The sequence below is a fragment of the Scomber scombrus genome, chromosome 19 (assembly GCF_963691925.1).
Source record: "Scomber scombrus chromosome 19, fScoSco1.1, whole genome shotgun sequence".
Lineage (NCBI taxonomy): Eukaryota > Metazoa > Chordata > Actinopteri > Scombriformes > Scombridae > Scomber > Scomber scombrus.
In genome coordinates this window covers 21,382,501-21,399,801 of record NC_084988.1, presented here as the reverse complement: position 1 = coordinate 21,399,801, position 17,301 = coordinate 21,382,501, and the positions used below count along the sequence as shown (strand labels likewise).

The following is a 17,301-nucleotide window of genomic DNA, read 5'->3' as shown; positions in this document are numbered from 1 at the left end:
ACAAAAACTGGAAAAGAAAAAAGAAAGAGTGGATTATATGCATTCCTCTTGCATAGTTGTGAGGCTGGACTGGGCAGCAGGCCTGCCTGCCTGGCTAATTAGGAGGTTTGGCTCTCCAGACTTGACAAGAAAGACTTTGTTTACCAGCCAGAAACATCAGAGCCACAGTAGCTGAGATCGCAGTGAGGATAGTTGGCTGACACTGAGCATGAATATCTAGCAGTTACTTGGTATAGCCCGAGCTGCACCCATCATCTGGATGTTATGCATCACAGCTACTAAGTTTGGCCAAGTTATGCCATCAGTATCATTTTTCTTTTCTTCTCTAGAAACTACTAAAGTGGCGAATATACGATGACACACTTAAGACGTCAAAAAAAAAAAATCACCCTGCAGGCTGGCTGGAAAACCAGTTTTAGTGTCAACTGCAGCTGAAACTAAAAACTGGAGAATCCTCTAAGGCTCTTAGTGTGGCTTGTAGCCTTCATGTGTGTGTGTGTGTGAACCTCCCCTTCAGAGCGCTTATATCAAGCCTCATACACATCTACATGTATCTATTACACAGGACTGATTTTGTACCAGTGCAATGCACATCCAGTGTTTTTCTCAGTGTAACAGTAACATACATCCGGATGTTAAACAGACTCTTTACATTCCTGCATGAGTCCAGCCCTTTAGTGAGCTCATTTGCCTCTTGTATGTACTGGTAGTCTGTGGTCGCGGTGTTTCAAATTTTAAAAAAGAAAAAAGAAACACAGTAAGTCTCACATTGAGTGATGAGGAAACCCAGTCTCTTAATGGTCTATAACCTTCCACACTCATCCTCACTACCTCTTTTTTACAGCTATTTTGAGAGGCGTCAAAACTCTCGAGTTGGCATTGAGTCTTGATTGAAGTGGAAATGAAACTGGTCGTGTCTGATGAGTATCTGCCTGCAGTTCGGAGCCTGTGTTTAGACTGATGCAGATCTGACACAGTCTGCTGCTTTGGTACTAAAACAACACGCCCACACTTCGGTCCGTGTCAACGGTATTAATATTGGCTAATAGGTGTTAGTACACAAGTGTCAAACTCATCTCTTTGTATTACTGACCTGGTAGGACAGACATACCCAGATCTCTGTATAGTATATATATATATATATATATATATATATAAATATATATATCTACAGTTCTGCGATCTCGACACAGTTTTTAAGAAGCTGTCAAGGCTAACTGTCTCAGATGGACGACATTAGAGGCCAGCTCTGAGGTTTCATTTACCCGTCAGGCCACAGGGGCCTTGCTATCTTCCAGGATGTCAATATGAATGCATATAAAGAGCACAGAACCAAAACAAAACAAAACAAACAGGTCAAAAAAGGGCAGATCGAACTGGCTGCAACCACATTAATGTACAGTAACTGCTGGTAATGCTCTCCTGAATATCTGACACCCCCGTCTCTGCTCTAAAGCCTTGAATACTCTGGTCGATTTTCTGTAACGCATTAAAAATAAGGCTCAGCTCGCTGCGTGTCGATCAGTCTCTGTGTATACACAGTATAGTAGAATTATACACAAAACTCTTGTCTGCATGTGGTGTATAAATAGTCCAGCTCAGACTACAGGTGTTCCCCTGTATCCATATTGAATATGTCATCTCTACGTGTATCAATATACTAAATATGCAGACTAACTTCCTCTCGCTGTGATTCGATGGGTGAAACAAGCTTGTTTCATTGAGAGAGAAGCTAATCTTTTGTATTTAGCACAGTCAGAGTTAACTCGCTTTCACTTTTTTGTGTACCGGACACAAAAAGGCCCACAGATGGCCTCGGGATGCCGGAGCATCGAGTGAAAGTGAAGCTCGGCATGCAGCAACACACATCGGTTAACCTTTGAAACAGCGACACACACTTTCTAAAACGACCACTTCTAAATGGTATCGCACCTCTGCTCTGCTCAGTCCAGCTGCTTATCTTGTGTGACTAGTCAGCACTCGCTGCGTAACCCCATCCCTTCGAAAACAGATTCAAAGTAAAAAAAAAATAGAGTTTATATATCTATATATAATATTAATTTTCATGCAGACTCTTTAGCCACGTGGTAAACTGTTTGCTAGTCAGATGGCCTGAGCGACCCAGCCCCCTCCCGTGTGGAATGTTCTCTAGCAGCGAATCACTTTACAGCTCTAAAAAGCCGGGGACTAAACACTTCCAGTCAAATCTGACCTCGGCCTCCAGCTCAAGCCTGGTGAAGGAGTTTCACTGCCACGCTTTATGAATATCTCTGTTAATCTCATACAGATACCGGCTGCTTGTAAACTAGCCTCAGGTTTGTCTTACAGTTTGACAGACGGCAGCTTCTGGAAGCGTTCGACTTCGAGTGTTAAGTCCCCGACGTGTTCTGAGATTGAACCGAACTCCCCTTTAGTTTTTTTGTTTACATTCACTCACTCCTCACAGTGAAACAGGTGATGAGGAAAAGAAAAGAAAGGAGGGAGGAATGTGGTGGAGAGCATCTGCCTCTGTCGAACTGTAGAGCTGTACCGCGCTTGGACGGGGGTCTCTGGGTTTTTTGTTGAACGAAAAACGGCGGCCACTGACTGTGACGTGGTACACACTGTGTCCGCTTTGGTCTGTTTTCTGGACGCCATTTTTTCCTGGTCCGGCACAGTATGACCCACAGTAGGGGTAGAGTTTGGAAAGAGGGGTGGTAATGGTGGGCAGAACAGAAAAGTAGAATAGAAGAAGACTACTGGACCAGCCTCCTGCCAGAATATGTGTGTGTGTGTGTGTGTGTGTGTGTGTGTGTACACGCGGGCACTTCAGATAGACTTGTGTCTGGGTTAAGTTTGTTCCACTGTGGTCTTTGGCAGCTTTAAAAAAACAACAAAACAACACATCGAGGGAGGAGAACAGATCCAGTGACTCCTAATAAGAGTGAGCTAGAGGCCTGAGCTATTGTTACTCTCCCTCCTCCTCCTCCTCTTCTTCTTTTTGAAAAACCGATTGTACCCTGAGAACGAACGATTTCTGTTCCTGTTTCCTGCTGCGGTAGAAGTGATAAGACTACACTGAACATGAGCGACCACCCACCCACCCCCTTCCCAAATATACACAGACAAGCCCAAAAAACATATGATGGCTGCACTGCTTACAACTTCTTCACACACACACACACACACACACGTACATCATTATTAACACATTTCTACTGGATACTCTTGAATGAAAAGTTGCGCGGAAAAATACAAGCACACTCAGAGAGCAAAAAACGTATGTGTTCTGCTGTAGTTCGTTAACGCTGAAGAGCACACTAACGATAGCGTCTACGAACAAAATAACACAGAGGAGAGGAGAGGTTTGCAAAGTGGTGAGACTCCAGAGGCGCTATATGGCTCATTACGTAGCTATTGGTGATGACACACTGAGATTAGGGATGGGTCAGTAGTTATTTTTTTGTTTGTTTTTTCAAAATGCTATGCTTTACTGTAACCTCCGAATGTGTCAAACCGTGTCTGATTGGCCCGTTTAGCGTAGCCTTACTGGCGGAACTTTTGTTCACCTCTTCTCTCCTCGCTCTCTGTACACCGTCCGTCTTTACTAGAATTTTTTTTTTTTTGGTGAAGAAGCAAAAACTAAAAATAATTCTGCTCTCGTGCATATTATCTACATCATCTTCCCTCTTTCTCCCTCCAGTTTTGTGGCCTTGATGTTCTTTAAAAAAAAAAAAAAAAAAAGTAAACAACTTCTGATAGAGATTTATCCTAGTGCTTACATAGGACTTGAAGTGATTGGGAATATATCTAGTTGTGTATCATATTATAGTTAAATGATTTTTTTTCTACTCAAGCTGACCATAGTTTAGTAAAAACCACAGCCCTTTCTTTTATCCCTGCCCAAACAAGTGAAATCTAACTCCTAGTGTGGATCCAATTACACCTGGAGAGACTTGAGAGGACAGGAAACACATGGTAGGTGGGAGGTGGAGTTTGTAAAATTGAATTTGCTTCATTAGGATGGTCTAGCTTGACATTACAAAGTATTATAAATTGTTGTTATTAGGTGATGACTGCACACATTACAAACCTCTATTCGCTTAAAACTCTCACATAAAGGAACTAATCTCAGATTTAATTTTTAAAAAAAGATGGAAAAGGAAGAATTAAAGGAGGGGAGGAAGATTAGATTAAAAAACAAAACAATATATTTTGGTCTGAATGTGTTATGTTGGTATTGCTATCCTCTCTGAGTGTGTGTTTGAGTGTACAGCTCTATGTATAGCCACAGACAGCCTTTAAAAGAAACTCTTGGTACCAAAGTGCAATTATCCTGAGATATGGACCAAGGACTGGAGATTATCATGGCTAAACCTTCAAGGTCTGTTACAGACAAGCAAACTACTGGTAACATTAGGTCTATCACCAGGACCAATTCATTGCGCTAGCATGCTGTATGACGCTGGTTCCATATCAGTCCATGGAAAAAATCTCGACTCAACTCGACCTTGTAAACTAGACCTTAATATGAACCTTCACAGCTTGCGATGCCATCGCCCCAACCTCTAAAAGCCACGGTGTGTTCAACAATAACTGAGCTTTAGCCATGTGGGAGTGGATCTTTCCTAACAATGGCTAGTTGACAGCGTTCACTTAAGAAAGCTCAGTGCCTTTAAAGCCCAACAACTTGAGTTTCCTGTTAAAATCCCAACTCTGCTCAGGAAAAGCTTTAATAAAAAGATACCAGTGTACCACAGCTGTCACAAGCACTTAGCAGATCCAACAGTGGAGCATCAGTGTAACCGCACTGGGCCCAGTTATCGACTGGTAACGTTCACTCAGCTTGCGTTTGCTTCGGCCTGCCTGGAGTAAAAAGACGTTTTTAATTGCTAGATTTTTGTCTTGAGTGCTGCGACAGAGCTTGAGTAACATTTAGAGCGAACGACATTCTCTCAATTGATTTCATTAGTTTGAGTCAGTCGATAAACGGGACTATGATTCAATCAAAGTCATGCCTTCACACTTGTGAGGAACGAGTCAGCAGCGAGACAAGATCCACTGTGCCAGACAAAAAAAAAAAAATTGACTACATTCAGTTCAGACATTAATTGGGCCCAGCAGGTCCTCTATTGATTTCCTACAACTCTGCAACCGTTCTCTGGGCCCCCTCCACCCCTTCCCCCACCCCCACTCCCGATAACATCTACTGCAGATATAAAATATGTGCCATTCTTTTAGACTGTCAACCTAACTCTTTGAAAACAAATGTATGATTAGGTTTGTGGACCCTTCCGCCGAGGCGGAACGAGGGTTTATCAGATGGCAAGAGATAAACAACATCATCAATAACAACAACTGTATCCAGAAAGAAAAAAAAACACAAGGGGCTGTTTCCAAGGCAACTGTGACTCAAGAGGAAAATAAAAACAATTATCTCACATTAACTGATTGTTTCCACACACACACACACACACACACACACCCTACTCAAAACACCATCACCACCACTGTCCTGGTCATAGTGATGTTTAAAAGCCTACCTGAGACTGACAGAGAGAACTTGAGCCGCGTGAGCCATGTTGTGCTGTAGGTGCCATTACTCAGAAAAATAACAAAGTCTTGGCTGTCAGCAGAACCTACAATGTCCAGACTTATTCATTCAGCAGAGTTCAACTGTCGTGGCAGGATATGCGTCCGCCAGATCTCTGCTGCAAATGTAACTATACAGTATGCCTTCCCTAAAAAAACCCCGAAACTAAACGACACAAAACCTGACTGACTGGCCGACAGAATGAGAGTTAAATTACATTCAGTGCATCCTTTTTTCTTTTTCCCTGTTCTTCAACATGAAACGAGAAAGCCACCGTTGAGAAATTCAGCTTCCTACCTAGAAAAAAGCTGCTGGCACGACTGCAAAAACCTGCAGATTTGCAATCATGGGAAGCTGAGTTTGTAGAATACTGCTGTTGTTTCAGCGTGGCCTCATCAAACATTTGAAAGTAGCAACAGATTTCTCCAAACACTGATACATATGGCATTATGGACTATGGAAAATTTCTTCTCAGAATAACACAGAGCTATTTGAAGATTTGTATGCACTTGAATGTCAGAGCTCTTTATATCAAGATGCAAAACCCTGTTCTTTTCTTTCGCGTGTTGTCATGCTTCCTCTCTGATGCCTTCATGTTAGCATGTGGTAAGAATTATCTAGGGATGCCAAATGACAAGTGTTTAAAGCAAAAGGGCTCTTGAAAACAAGAAAGAAAGAATAAAGAAAGGCTTGACCTCTAGAGGAGAGAAAAGCTGAACAGAGTAGGGGCGGTGTTGTACTGTGACAGTATGACTTTTAAAGTTTGGCTCTGAATGTCAGTCGGAAGACGACGCTCCCCTATTTAGTCGACTGGTGAGGTTTTAAAAGAAAGTCGACACGTGAGCAGGGTGGAAGAGTGTTGGCGGCAAGCATGTAACAATATTCTCCATAACACCGTCAGTAAGGTGCTTAAACTCCTCAGTAGAACCATTTGGCTCGTGCAACTCACCATCGAGTAGTGGTCATAAATCTGAGTCATGGCACTGACATGGCTGTTGCTGAAAACTGCATTTTTAAAAACTGATGAAACAACAGCCACAGTCATCCAGTTTAGAGCGGAAAGTCCCGCCCCTGCTGGCAAAGGCTCTCTAACTAGTGTACAAGTGCACGAGTCGCTCTTTCAGAGCGACAGAAGCAGCAGCCAAAAAGGTTGTGTGTTACCCCAGGAAGTGACTGATTGGTACGTTTATCAACTCCAACTTTTGCTAGAGTGGATCAGACAGACACAGAGCAAAGGTTTAAAAAAAAAAAAAAGAAAGAAGAAAAAATACCTTCACAACTAAAGCTAGTAGCTTGTGTCCGAACACACACACACACACTACCCTCTCATTCCCTCCCCCTCTGAATCCCACTGGTCCATCACTCAACCCGCCTACCTGTCCTGTTCTAGCTGGGAGCAGGATAATAATATATCTGTATTTAAATACACACAAAGCCTATACAGGCAAGGGAACCACCACACAGGAAAAACAAGATTATACACAGAGCGGGGAGAGATGATGAAAGTCAAATAAAAAAGAAAGAAAGAAAACAAAGTTACATCATACAGAGGCTCTGGAGGTTATTAAGGTGAAGGAGAGACATCGAGCTCTGAATACTTGTTGTGGGCAAGACCAGACCAGACTGGGCCCAGCCAGACAAATAGGGCATTTTTTAAAAGGAGCTGGGAGACCCTTTTTTAAGCAGACAACTCTCGTTGATGGTCAGGGATCAATGATTGATGAGACATCAAAAAAAGAATTTAGTTGGAATATCCGATATTAATTTGATATTCCTAATTGAACAATTTATCTAAAAAGATTAAAGATTTCTTCACGTCACTGGTTAACTAGAAAAATCAAGATGCAAAGCAGAAAAACAGGAAATATATTGAAAATTGGTCGGCCTTGATTGTGTGTTAAAACCCCAGTGAAAAGAACACAAAAATAAAAATAAAATAAAAACAGCTCACATCCGTTGTCGTAAGTATAATTTATCGATTGTTTAAAGATCTAGTTTCGATGTCTCGCTTAGGTCTGCTTTTTTTTATGCCCGTTTCAGAGGTATCAGCTGACGTGGACCGGGGGTCGGTCTGGTCTGGTCTTGACACAGTCTAGGTCGTGGGTGTGTTGGGGGGTTGGCCGCCCCTGCCTACATGCCCATGCTGAAGGCGTGCAGCTCGCGGTGGAAGTGCTGGGTGGGTTCGGACAAAACCAGGCTGGAATCCAAACAGGGGTGCCAGACGCGACCCAGGCCCAGCGACACCTCCTTGACCAGGTTGTGGACCGGGTCGCCCTCCATGCACACGGACTGGTCCGGGTCGAAGTCGATGCTCTCCTCGGACACGGTCAGGACGCGAAGGTTGGAGCCTCGCAGCCGGGAGATGGCCACCAGGTTGTGGGACCACACGGTGTAACCTTAACACAGAGGCATAGTCAGGGAGGTTGGAATAATCTCACCAATATCACATAACATGTGATGATGTAATGAACAGAACAATAAAAACACAGGCTTGCATTTACAGTAATTAGCACTGGGATTACTCTTCCATCAACATTTCATCACACATAGTTGTTCAGATGTAACTATCACCTATTTCCAGACAAACTAAATTCCTGTAGATCAAGTGTGGCAACTATTGAAGGCAAGTACTAACAAAATGGAAATATTCACTCATTGCAGTGTCTAGTGGTGCGGAGTATTTAAAAACATGCAACACATTAGGCAAATTACCACACAGGAAACTGCATTTCAACACACTTTAAAGGCTTAAAGGTGCTCTCATCAAAGTGTTTACAATAATAAGTGATGAGTGTGTGTCATGTTAAAGATTATAATCTACGGGGAGCTTTAGCCTCTATTAGCTGATTTTTTTGTTTTTGTTCTTGCTGCTAGTGAGTGTTTTTGATTAGGTTTATTTGTGGCTGCAGCAGACAGCGACTCCAAATGACTGTTGCTCTGTGTCTGTTGGATGTATGACAAACTTGATAAAGGTGAGAATATGTCAGTGTGTTTACAGTTTGCTGTGTTGCCTTAAGTAGCATCTGTTTTTGTTGTTGTTCCTTCAGTTGAATGTTGGAGCTTCACTGTGTAGAATGATGTATATGCAGATTTTGACACAAATCTTAAAAAAGAAAGAAGGGACAATATTACCAAACTCACTTTTTCAGTGTTTGTGTGTATTTGGGTGTCTGATGTGCCTACTCTTGTGATGTCACGAGGGGCTACACTAAGGGCAAAAAATGTGCAACTCAGAGCCGAATCCTGTGTCACTGCTGCTGCCTTTGTCTTCTAGAGGACACCAGATTCTGCTCTGATCCGGAGCAGTTTACTGGTGGGAGGAGCTTGTTTTGTAAGCTTTTGGGATTAAGTGGATTTATCATCAAACTTGCTTCTTAACCTGGCCGGAGTCACACACCACCTCAGCTGCTCTCATCAATAATAAACATTTTAAATGCTGTGTATGTGTATAAACAATAACATTGCTGTTGTATTTATGTGTGTGGATTGGGCAGCTACAATGTTAGCATAGTCCTGATCGATTTGAACTCCATTAAAAAAACAAACATTTTAAAAGTTGTTTACTAGTCAATTTGTGGACAAACCTAACAGAGCCACAATTCAGACTTTTCACAAATCGACATCATGAAATTTGATTTTGACCAATTTATTGCCATTAAATCACAGCTAAATCTAGGATTATTTACACTCAAACCAGCCATTCTAAACAGGGCTGTTTAAACAGGATGAGCAGCTGGTTTTGGTGCTTGATCCTTGTGTTATTTTGACCAAAGCATGTCAGAGAAGTTGAAAGAAGAACTCAGGGAACTGTGTTAATTTGCTGAAAAGGGGTACAATATAGCCTCTTTAAACGAACATGATTTGTGACATTAAAAATAGTATGGAGCCAATCGCATCTTACACAAGTGTGATGTGGAAACCTGAAGCCTGCAGTGCAATATATTAAGAATGGACTTTTTAGGGAAGTAGGAGACATCTTATATCCAGCAGTAAAGCTTTTGAAATGAAACATATTTGTGTCTTTATAGATTCAGGACCTTGTAATGAGGGAGAAGGAGTAGATGTCATTTTAAGGATTTTAACTTGGTAATTTGAACTTCTTTGTGGAAAAACTGTATCAGACCCAAGCAGAGTATTTGTACATGTTTTAATACATGTCTGGAGGGGATCTATAAGCTAAACATGAAACTGGCTGCCATGGTTCCAACTGGCTTTGAAAAAATAATCACAGAAGGCCTGATTATCATGTTAGAGCAAAAAATGATGAGAAAACAAACAAATTCAGGAAACATTACAAACAAGCATTTGAAACCATCATAGAAAAGGCCCAGCAAGGACAAGCACCCACCGAGAGAAGAGATGTTCCAATACCATTTTTTCGCTCCCGATCCGATACTTGTGCTGTGGGTATCGGCCGATACCGAGTACCGATACCGATACCAGTGTGTTAAAATTAAAAAAAATAAAATAATTCATACTACGCCTGCATGACGGTGGTATGATTATCATTGTGGTAAGGCCTGGCTCAGGTTAAACCCTTTGTAAAACAAGGATGAATACAGCAAATGGAGGCCATTTATTTTTAAATAGAACAGTATAAAACAGTAGTGCAACAGCAACTTAACTAAATAAATATAGGAATAATTATTCGCCGTCTTACTGGTGGGAACATCCACTGTGAAGTACTGCCAAACCGCAGACATAATGCGCTAACGTTAGCTCCTTGTAACAGGTGTCAGGCATCAGGTGATCAATTCTTCTTCGCCCCTCTAAAACAGCAGCTGCCGAAGGCAGAACTGTGTCAGAGCTAACGGAGCTAACCAGTAAATAGATTCCTATTTCTAATAAATTACGTGGTATCTGATCTGTGCCTGGACTCCAGTACTTGCCGATACCCATGCCAGCAGTATCGGAGGCATTTCCGATACTGGTATCGGAATCGGAACAACTCTAACCGAGAGGTCACTTTATATCCCTTGAACAACAAGCTGAACTCACCATGTATCACCAGTACAGCCAACTGAGTACACCTCCACGCCAAGAGGACCAAGGGATCCTCGTTGCGGTTGACGCTGAGGTCGGGGAAGTTGGGGTCGTCCCTCAGGAGCAGGAAGTGAGTCAGCGTTTTGTTGTATTGCTGAGAGATGAGCTCCAGGGTTGCGTCGGTCACGAGCGTGCTGTAACTGTCGAGGTGGAGGCGTTCCAGAGGGAGGCTAGGCTTTAGGACCCTGAGGAGCTCTGAGCTGTCGACTTCCAAGGTCATGATGTACACTCGCAGGTTGGCACTCACACGGACCTGCGGAGGATCAAGTAAACTTGACTTGTGTGTATAAAGATTTTCACTGTTAATATTTTTTGGGCTTTTTATGTCTTTATTTATTTAATAAAATGGAATCAACTGTTTAAAACGGAATAAATCAGGGTTTTCGTTATTATCATTATAAACATTTTTTCAAAGTGCCTAATTCAAATTAACAGAAAAAAAAATGCTGAGATATGGCATTTTGGTGTCATTTATGGGCACATTGCTGCAGCTTCTGTCATGCAGTCTGTATGCCTGTTTCACTCAGCTCATCCCACACACACAGTCATGTAGAAGAGAGCCTCTGAGGCAGCTATGTCATCCAAAAACTGAGGAATTTGACACTTGCAGCTAAATTTAGAACAGAGAAATATCCATATATAAGTTATGCCAAAATATGAATGCAAAGCTCAGATGTCAAGCTCTATATTTTACAATAAGATGCAATGTTTTGTTTTATAACTATATTGAAGCACATTCTTTGATTTAAAAAAAACTGTGCAATGTTTTTACATCATATATATTCATTTTTGTTACATTTTTTATACTTTCTTACTAAAATGGTTGAAATTGTATTCATCCATCACATGCTTAGATACTCTTTCTGATGATAAAATGTGCTTAAATTATTTAAACATAAAATCCTGAAAAATTAATATTGGAAAACAAGGAATTTGGGGGGGTGAAATAAAATGGAATCCGGGAAAAAAAAACCCCATAGGTATAAGTTTGTGCATTACCAGTGCCTTCCAGTCTTCTTCTGTAGCTGTCCCTTCTAGCGGTTTGAACTCCAGGGCGGCACCGTTGAGCAGCAGGGAGAGGCGGTGCAGTGGAGTACGGCGTGGAGATGCCAGCAGTCCACAGAGCTCAGAGGTCAGATCGGAGAAATCCAGAGCCAGGGAGTGAAGATTAGAGAGACGATCCAACTCTGATGGTGAGATGAGGGGACCTGAAGAAAGAGAAAGAGGGGAGAAGATGTTAAAAAAAAAGGATAAAAACAATCCAGCATCCCTTAGTAAGTCGGTGATGGACCATGTTTGTATTAAACCAGACAAACAGAAACATACCCAGCTGGTGGTCCAGTAAACTGAGGTGCTGCAGGGTCTCGGCAGAAGGATTTGACAGACAGGCTAAGGAGCAGGGAGTCACCAGACCCAGCATGAAGCTACAGGACAGCCACCTCATCTGCCTGCTGTTTGACAACAACTCCATGAACAACTGCTGGATTCTGCAGTGAGGGGATGGGGGATGGAAACGAGGAGAGAGAGAGAGAGAGAGAGAGAGAGAGAGAGAGAGAGAGAGAGAGAGAGAGAGAGAGAGAGAGAGAGAGAGAGAGAGAGAGAGAGAGAGAGAGAGAGAGAGAGAGAGAGAGAGAGAGAGAGAGAGAAGAGAGAGAGAGAGAGAGAGAGAGAGAGAGAGAGAGAGGAGAATTAGCTTGAATTCACTTTACTTGCATGACCACAGCTTCCTACAAGTTACATTTTACATAAACAGGGAGCTGTTCATGCCACTCCAAATTAAATGCAAGAGAAATTTCACCCTTAAAATAAACCTTGTGGGTGAAGAAAGAAAAACAGGAAAGCGATGTTCATTTGTGCAAAGAAGGAATGAGAAAATGGAACAGTTTTAAGCTTTTATATAACAGGCCTGCGTGCTCAAATGAGCAAAGAAAGCTGACCATTCTGAAACATACAACCCCAACCTATTCAACTAGCTGATGACAAATTGATTATCAATATATTAAAATACAATATAAATATGTAGGCAAACAGAGACTATACTTGGGTCTGTGTCCAATTCTTTTTGAACACAATCAGGTAGTTTTTAGTTCATTTTAATCTGATGTTAACAAAAACGTCGGATTTCATTTAGTTTGCAACCTATTCTGCAAAGCAGGGCACAAACAGCACAGGAGGTGTGCTCTGACATCATATGGTCATGTGATACAACCCACCTCGCTACCACTGAAATGCAAAACAAACCCACAGTGGTTTCTATAAATGTGAAGCACAGTGACACTGAAAGAAAAGTTTTTGTCTTCAGAGTAACACTGTCAGTGATCTGGATACTGTGCTGGAGAGCCAATGGGCTGTGTATGCTGAAAAGTGGCCCATAATTGACTTTCTTGACACATTACAATACATAACTAGTCAACCTTATTATTCAAGTGAATGGAAATGTGTGTCCAAACTTGGTACTGTATATGCAACTCTACATCAGAGAATAACAATGCAAAAAATAGTAAAATTCACATAGATATTTGCTCCCACTTTAAAGCAGAACCTATGAATCGTTCAAGAATGAATTGAAGCTTATTGTAGCAAAAAAGCTGTTAATTTGGGAGAGCTGCACTTGCAATTTGATGACTCCTAGCTCTTGTTCTCTTTGAGCTTGAATGCACTTATTAGGTACTAGTGCTTGCCAAATGAATGTAATGTTATGTAATGTAATGTTATGCCGTTGGCCAATGAAAATTGTGTGCCATGTGCAAAAGTTACTAACTGGACCCTTCTTTTATCAACTGCTGTTGAAGCTCGACTGGAGTTTGCTCTGAGTCGGCGTGTGCCGGATAGTTAGGCAGCTTTAGTGAGCTGCTGTCGGCCAAACAGCTAATGTTTAATTCATTTTAATGCGTACATATTAACTCATGAATCTACTTCTCTACAGCTCTCCTTGGGTTTGTTTGAAAAGCCGATTGTTTTATTGGGGGGGAGGAGAGAGCTTTGAGATTTCACAAAATGTCAGGGACACGTTGGAGTTGATGTACTAGAGCATTTTAACATCTTCATCTGTGTCTCTAAACAAACACCTCCTCACTAGTCTAAGCTACATTACACCATCAGTTTGTTGACAGAAAGGAAATGTGGTGATGCAGAAGACACGGAGTACAAAGATAAACGGCTGTCAGAACATCTGCCCATTCATTAACCTAATTATCTTTCTGAGACGCCAAACAACACACGCTGCTTCCAATTCCGAGCGCTTGTGCCAACACGGCCATTTTGTAACACTCTCCCACTCTCACATTAACAGTCACTGAATATAAATGGCAGCAGATAAATATGATTCCGTCCAATTAGGCTCTGCGATCAGTCCATTACCGGTACCAATATAATACCATGCTGCAGTCCTACATAAAGCATGTTTTATTTACACTACTGAATCCAACTACTTCTGAATTAAGTTGCTCGTCTGGTGCTTACTCGTTGATCTTTTTGTCCCCCTGGTGGATCTGGTGCAGGTTGGAGCTGTCCAGTAGTCCCTCTTGCTGGAGAATACAGGTGTCTCCATACAGGCTCAGCTTCTGCAGGTTCCTAGGGAGTGAAAGACGAGAGAGAAAGACAGAAAGTAAGCGAAGAATTCAAACACGGATGAGTTGTTTTTCCTCTTATGTGCAAATCCCATCTGAAACCTAAGTGAAGAGTTAAATGGAAAGCAGCAAATGCAAAGTAATATTTGAGATGTGCTTCCAGCAACAGCGAGCACAGCGAGTAGTTTTCTTAAAAATGCAAAATGAGGAAATATGTGCATGAGTTGGCGGTTAATAATGAGACATCTGTATCAGAAAAAGGATCCACACTCCACAGTATACTATATTTTTGTCTGAAGCTGAGCCACACCAACAACCTTTATCAACCTTATGAAAAAGGTCATGGGATGATACTTGCATTGTCATCTCTTTGCTCTGTCAACATTTGTTCACCTTATTATCACTGTAAGCTAACATAAGAAATGAAGGATGTTGGAGAACTTTCCATGAAATGAAAAGCAGCTATATTAATTATTTCTAATCAAACTTCTTATTAGACAACTTGTAGCCATTTTGTGCCATCTCTAGTAGCCCTGTTGAGTCTTCTATTGTGCGCTGGCCTGCATTTGGCTGCTCGGCTGTCTCGAGCCTGCTATATCCTGATACCCAAAATAGATGGAACAATTGGCAGCAATTAAGCAGCGTTGGCACTGGCCAACAGTTGATGCTTTGAAAAGCAGTTCAGGTGAAGCGCAGAGGTCACAATGGACACAATTGCCTTCTTCCAAAACAGGCTACCTCTACATATGCTGCGACAATGGTGATATCTGAGAGATCGGCAACGTAAGCTGCGAGCAAAAGATTATCGACCACAAGAGTGCCACACATAACACAAGCCTACCCGCTAGGTACAATGAACATTATGGTTTGATGTGGCCTGTTTCCTGTAAATCAACTGAGAGCTGAGCTTTACAAAATACCTCCGCTGTGAAAGCAACAACACTCTCACATGCACCTACTTAGTGTGCAAAACTGCTGATTAAGGAACACAGGAGTTATCTATTCCTATTATTTTGAACAAGCTGAATGGAAAAACTACCTGTTAATGTGTGAGCTGAAGTCTGAGACGACAGTTGTAAAGTGATAAAAAAAAAAAATTGTTAAATTATTAATTGTTAAAAGATAATTTATCTTAATGAAATAAAAATGTCAGGGTAAGCTGAGTTTGGCATATTTGATTTCGACACCCTGCTTAAAATAATCACTTGCCCCGTCATCATTATTTAATGCTGGTTCACTTATGGAAGTGAAAAACTGTACAGTGCCTGCAGTGATCCCTGCTTGAGTTCTTAACAGACTAGATCTGTGTGACAGTTCAACACTAAGGTGTACAATACAGCATGTACTTAATACTAATCTGTATTGTATTCTTAGTATTCAAGAAATGGAGATACTTCATTGTTTTGTACTGACAGGAAATTAAACAAGTCGTGCACTAACCACTGAAACCTTGAGTTTTTATCTTAGAGATATGTGAAGATTTGTCATCACCATCCAATTAAAAAAACACAGCAGTCCTGCATGTAAAAATCAAGCAAATTAACAGACCTCACTGACATCTGAGTGTCACCTTCCTTTGTGAATGCACACCATATTTAAAAACTGTGTTAGTTAGAGTTAGTTTTCAGTAGGTTTTTAGAACAGAAAACGTTGGAAAAGTGCTTAATGAGAAGAACCCCAACACAACAGCTGAGCTTTCAGCCCCCTCAGCAGAACTAAGACATGAACTGCACAGCTATGGATGGCAGCTTTTACAATACTTCAAAGCCCTGTAAAGAATAATAGAGAATGTGGGAGAAGCTTTCTGCATGGGAATCTTAACACTCAAAAAACAGAAAGTTTTAGTGAATAGCAACTACTTCTAAAGCACAAATGAGCCAAGTGGAGGTTTTTGCCTTTACAGGTGCAGCAAATAGGTGATTATATGTTACAGCAAGCATTGACATAACACAGCTAAATATATATTTAACCTACACATAGACTGTATACGTGTGTGTGTCAGTGCTGATATCAGCAAGTCACAGCCAACAAAGCCTTCTCTAGCCACCACCAGTGCTGCATTGTATCTGCTGGTATGAAGAGACCAATGTATCACAAAAAAAGGCCTGGCAACAAAAGAAACGCAGACAAGCGTTTGACTTGCATTGACACTGAAACACACATTGTGCACAATTATATGAGGGCTATAAAAATGTATTAAATAAGCAAAGGAATATTACTATTACCAGCGACTTGGGAGATGTAGGGATAACGTTGGCTCAGCCGCAGAGACATGATTACGTAACTCCTAATGTCAGGGTTTGTTTATAGCTACCTAAGCTAGCTCACAGCTACGCACAAATAGCGTCATGCACATTTCTTCAATTGAATAAAAACACACACAGAAAGACATTGATTTTTTTTAGAGTGAATGTCGGTGTTACCTGTTGTTGCGAATGCTGGTGAAGACACACAGCACCTGGTCCAAGTAAGTGGTCATGGCGTCTCTCCATCGCTCGGAGAGCTGCGGGTCGCTGTCGGCACCGGGAGGCTGGTCCATTCGTGGGGAGGACGGGTCGTTGTTCAGCGGGCTCAGATAACCCTCCACGGGGGCGAGTTCAAGCTGCAGCTCCCGCACGAAAGAACCGAATTTCCGCATGAGGAACTCCAGTCTGGACGTCTCCTCGGAGGAACCGGAGCCGTTGTTGCAACCACTACCTATCCGCAGTTTGAGCTCGGTCCACAGAGCGGGGTAGAAGAGACACTCCCTCCACCGGGAGCACACGGCCGAGGCCCGGAGCTTGTCTCGGTCGGACAGAAAGGAGAATATATGGACGATAAGCTCGCTGGGCAAAGCCATGGCTCCAACACCCCCGCACAGAGCCATGGCGAGCTAAGAAAGAAGCTGTGTGTGAGAGGCAACCAGATATAAAACAAATGTAACAACCGTTTTTTAAAAAATCGGTGCTGCGGCGATGAATGTCCGCAGCGCTTCTTCCTCTCGGTGAAAACAAACCGTTTTTTTCAGCTTTGCCTTCAATACTATTGGACCGCACCACTCCCTCTTTCTGCAGGGGGGGGGGGGGGGGAATCCACATACAGATCAGGATAAATGTTACAGCAGAGGCACGTATCGGT

The 17,301-nt window shown here is 42.0% G+C and overlaps 1 protein-coding gene across 1 annotated transcript; it reads right to left on the bottom strand.

Annotated features, from left to right (window-relative positions):
• Positions 1–7,693: 7,693 nt before the first annotated feature.
• LOC134001321 (F-box only protein 33) lies at positions 7,694–17,050 on the bottom strand. The gene is made up of 6 exons (XM_062440886.1): positions 16,608–17,050; positions 14,078–14,188; positions 11,942–12,102; positions 11,615–11,823; positions 10,571–10,868; positions 7,694–7,968 (listed from the first exon to the last, which is right to left on the bottom strand). The coding sequence occupies exons 1-6, from the start codon at positions 17,048–17,050 to the stop codon at positions 7,703–7,705; spliced, it is 1,488 nt and encodes a 495-aa protein (XP_062296870.1). The 3' UTR covers positions 7,694–7,702.
• Between the last annotated feature and the right edge of the window lie 251 nt (positions 17,051–17,301).